This window comes from Galeopterus variegatus, unplaced genomic scaffold (assembly GCF_000696425.1).
Source record: "Galeopterus variegatus unplaced genomic scaffold, G_variegatus-3.0.2 Scaffold343, whole genome shotgun sequence".
NCBI classification, from domain to species: domain Eukaryota; kingdom Metazoa; phylum Chordata; class Mammalia; order Dermoptera; family Cynocephalidae; genus Galeopterus; species Galeopterus variegatus.
In genome coordinates, this window is record NW_007726454.1 from 431,855 (window position 1) to 436,221 (window position 4,367).

A 4,367-nucleotide genomic window follows, 5' to 3' on the forward strand; every position below is an offset into this window, starting at 1 on the left:
TGCCGGACATGAAAAAAGACAAAAAAAAAAAAAAAAAAGAATTTAGAAAATTTTAAAGAAAAAACAAAGTAGTATTTAGTTCATGCACTTGTTAAAAGTAAATTTTTTACTTTGCTTTTTTATCCCTCAGTTCTAGAGTTTGAAAGAGTCTATCTGGATAATCTCCCCAGTGCATCCATGTATGAGCGCAGTTACATGCATAGAGATGTTATCACCCATGTGGTGTGCACCAAGTAAGTCTATCACATAATTAAATTTTAAATTAAATTTTTTTCTAAGAAATTTTTTATTTTCTAAGACAGTTTTTTATTTTAAAAAAACTTCAATTTTGAGGTGGATTTGTAGAAGTAATTTTAGGATTTTATAGATTTATATTTAATTATGTTAGTTCTGTAATAGTTTAAGTTAAAGCCTACATGTTTTTTCCTGTATCATACAAGGAATACATTGTCTAAGACAGAACCCCCTAGTTTGTGTTTATGTCTTTTGGAGATAAGTGCCAAGATGGGGATAAACCAGGTAGCGTCTGAGCGTCCCTGAAGAAGAGGGTATATTAGTTAAGACAGAAGTAATTGGTAGCTGGCCTCTTTGGCATTAATAGAGAAAATGGTGGAAACTAAGACATCCTTTGGAGAAGGATGAGCTCAACAAACATTATAACTACTATTATTATCCTTCTCCAAATCCCCCATTCATTGGTTTTGAAGGTCCTTTGATATTTCCAGGATGTCTTAGTTCCCACCATTTTCTCCATTAATGCCAAAGAGGCCATCTACCAATTACTTCTATCTTAACTAATGTACCCTCTTCTTCAGGGAAGCTCAGACGCTACCTGGTTTATCCCCGTCTTGGCACTTATCTCCAGAAGACAAACACAAACTAGAGGGTTCTGTCTTTGACAATGTATTCCTCGTATGATACAGGAAAAATAAGCTCATGGTATGTCCAGCTACTGTGCTAAGGCTTTTCATAAATTATCTCATTTATCTTAAGAACAATATCGTGAGGTAGTATATGATCTTCATTTTATAGATGAGGAAACTGAAGTTTAGAGAGGTTAAATAGCAGGTGAGGTCGAAGAAAAAAGGCCAGGGCTAAATCCCAGAGGGCTTTCTATCCCTTACATGGATTTTGAAACTGTGAGCAGAAGAGTAATATCAGATTTTTTTTTTTTTTTTTTGAAGGACCACTCTAGCTGAGATGAATGGATTCAATAGGGGAAGAATAGATAAAGGGAGAGCAGTTAGAAGGCTGGTATAGAAATCTGGATGCGATATGTTAGTGGCTTGGATTATATTGGCACTGATTTTGGAAAGTAAACGGATTACTTCATTTTTTGAATCAGTCTATTCTTGATCTCTTGAAGACAAATTCCATTTCAGATATAAATCTAAATATCTTTATATTTCACATATAGGATAATTCTGACCAAATATTAACACCTTTCCTAGTCCAGAGTTGTTGGTGTATAAAGCAGTGTATTGGTACCAGCATTGCTATCACTCGCTCCTTGAGTTTTTTTGTTTTTTTTTAACCAAAAGCAATGGAGTGTAATTACAGGTTTTGGGCTGGCCAGTTAGCTCAGTTGGTTAGAGTATGGTATTGATAACACCAAGGTCAAGGGTTCAGGTCCCTGTACCAGCCAGGTGCCCCCCAAAAAACTTAAAGGTTTTGTGCTTAGGTAGATCTGAAAGCCACTCTCTAGCTATGGACCTGGGGCAAGTAAATTTAACATTCTAAAACTATTTCCTATTTATAAAATAGTGATAAAAATACTCACCTAATTGAGTTGCTGTAAAGATGAACTAAGGTAATGTGTGTAAAGTACCTGACATATACTAGGTTTCAATAAATGGTTTCTGTTTTTATGTGCCTTACAGGGGAGACTGTTCTATATAAAATTTTTTAATAATTAACCAAAATACCTTGGAAAGGATATAAAACAAACTTATGTTGAATTTTGCTATACATAAAAGTAGTATGTGGAGATTTTTCATTTATTTTTCAATTTATTTTCATTTTATATTTCTGAAAAATAGTACATTTTCTCATGAAAATATTGCCTAAAGAGTAATTTTAACAATAAGGAATCCTAAAGTCTATGATTCCTAGTGTTTGTTTGTTTGTTTGTTTGTTTAATATATTAATTCAGTTCTGAGCCTAGCCCTTGGGATTAAAATTAGTACAACAGTAATTGTTATGATATCCAAAAAAGATCTTCAAAATTTGCAGTTTTCTACCTACCCTAATACAGTGGTCTGCATAAAGAAAGATTTTTTTAAAAACCTACTATGAAAGAGTCAGAGATTTTCAGTAAATGATGGCTTTGGTGGTACTGAGTGATTCATAGATCCATTTTAGGAATTAACTTTTAAACTTTTTTATATGCAGGACAGATTTTATTATCACTGCCAGTCATGATGGACATGTTAAGTTCTGGAAAAAAATAGAAGAGGGAATTGAATTTGTTAAACATTTTCGTAGTCACCTAGGTAAGAATTTCACCTTGTTTTATTTTATACTCTTTTAAACTACACTAATTAAAATTACTTTAAAAATATTTTTTTCTTTGAATCATTCATATTTATTTCATTGGCATTTACTAGAATGTTCTAATTTGATTTATTTAAATAGGAGTTATTGAGAGTATTGCAGTTAGCTCTGAGGGAGCATTGTTCTGTTCTGTGGGTGATGATAAAGCAATGAAGGTGTTTGATGTAGTGAACTTTGACATGATCAATATGCTGAAGCTTGGGTGAGTTTTTTTAAAGTATGTATTTTTAACTTACTGAAATAATTTTTAAACCAAACTTTACCCTTTCATAGATTATTCCTAAACAGAGTATATTACCATACCATTAAAAAAATGTGCCTTTGGGTTTTGCTTGGGAAAATTAGATACAATGAAAGTTACCATGTTTGAAGGCTTCTGCTGTGGTTTTTATTAATCCCAGAAATTTCCAAACAAATAAAATGCTCAATAAATACCAAAAAAAAATTTTCCAAACAGTATCGTATCAAGGATTTGTTATATCCAATTAACACTACTTAGTAAATTAATGAGGATCCATCATTTCTAATTACTGGTACTTAGAATTAACTTCCTTGATGTACTTATTTCAGTAATATGGAATTGTGTTCTTTTAAGGTTTATGCACACTTTTGGAAGTGAAGCATTTGTTGGTGATTTTAAATTTTGGCATATATTAATACCCAAACTATGTGGTTGGACTGTATAGTAATAAGACTGATACTTTGTTTTAAGCATGTCTTTTTGAAGATAACATACTAAATGTATTCACATCTAAATGAATGTCAGCTTGAAAGTCATAGCATTGTCAAAAAATTTCCTTAGTCCATTTGGATGCTGTAACAAAATATCATAGACTGGGTGAGTTAAACAACAGAAATTTATTTTCTTACAGCTGTGGGGGCTGCAAAGTCCAAGATCAAGGTTCCAGCGGGTTTTGGTTTCTGATGAGGGCTCTATTCCTGGCTTTTCACTGTGTCATCACATGGTTGGACGAAGGAGGGAGAGAAAGATAAAAGGAGAGAGAGAAGTGAGAGAAATATTTCTCTTCTTATAATACCACAGGCCTTTCAGATTAGGGCCTCACCCTAATGACCTCATTTAACCTTAATTACCACCTAAAAAGACCTTATCTCTAGAAAGTCTACTATGGGTTAAATTTAATTATGTCCATAATTCAAATAATTCCAAATTTGGGGATTTCCTTAAAAATCAGTTTATGATTACATGAAGCCACTAAAGGAAATCGGTCTCATTATTTATGGTTAGAACTTATTTTTTGACCACAAATAAAATTACCTAACTTGATCATATGTCTTATTCCCCAGCTTTGTTTCCCCAGACATTAGCTATTTTAAAAAATCAAATCCATTCACAATTACTGAACATTTGTCGTTTGAGGATACACCAAAGAGTATATTTCAGACTTTGATAAAAACTTGAAGATTGAGCATCAGCACCGTGGTTGGAATAATAGTGTAACTTCTCAGAATGACTATTTTGAAGGAGACAACACTCATTCGAATGTATAAATTTGGTATATTGATTAAATCTGTCCCAATCCTTTTACACTTAGTTCATCAGGCAGAATGTTCAAAGCTTGTAGTTTTAATGTCAATCAATATTAGTTAGTATTAATGAGAGTATGATAGGACAATGCTTTTCTTTTGAGCATAGCCATAACTAAAATATTTTAAGTATTTCAGGAATGCATTTATAAAGTATACTGTTACATGCTAACCTATTTAAAAGTAAGTTATATATAGACTGTTTTACAGGGATCCAAAAAGCAATGCACCAGAAATTTTTTTTTTTTTTTTTTTTTAAAGATGACCGG

The 4,367-nt window shown here is 32.2% G+C and overlaps 1 protein-coding gene across 5 annotated transcripts in view; it reads left to right on the top strand.

Moving 5' to 3' along the window:
- The window catches only part of PPWD1 (peptidylprolyl isomerase domain and WD repeat containing 1), a 22,068-nt gene that overhangs the window by 2,512 nt on the left and 15,189 nt on the right, over positions 1-4,367 (top strand). For all 5 annotated transcript variants that reach the window (XM_008567761.1, XM_008567762.1, XM_008567765.1 and 2 more), the window contains exons 2-4: positions 131-233; positions 2,392-2,492; positions 2,635-2,755. In XM_008567761.1, the coding sequence (XP_008565983.1) occupies positions 131-233; positions 2,392-2,492; positions 2,635-2,755 (325 nt within the window). The remainder of the gene's footprint in view (positions 1-130; positions 234-2,391; positions 2,493-2,634; positions 2,756-4,367) is intronic.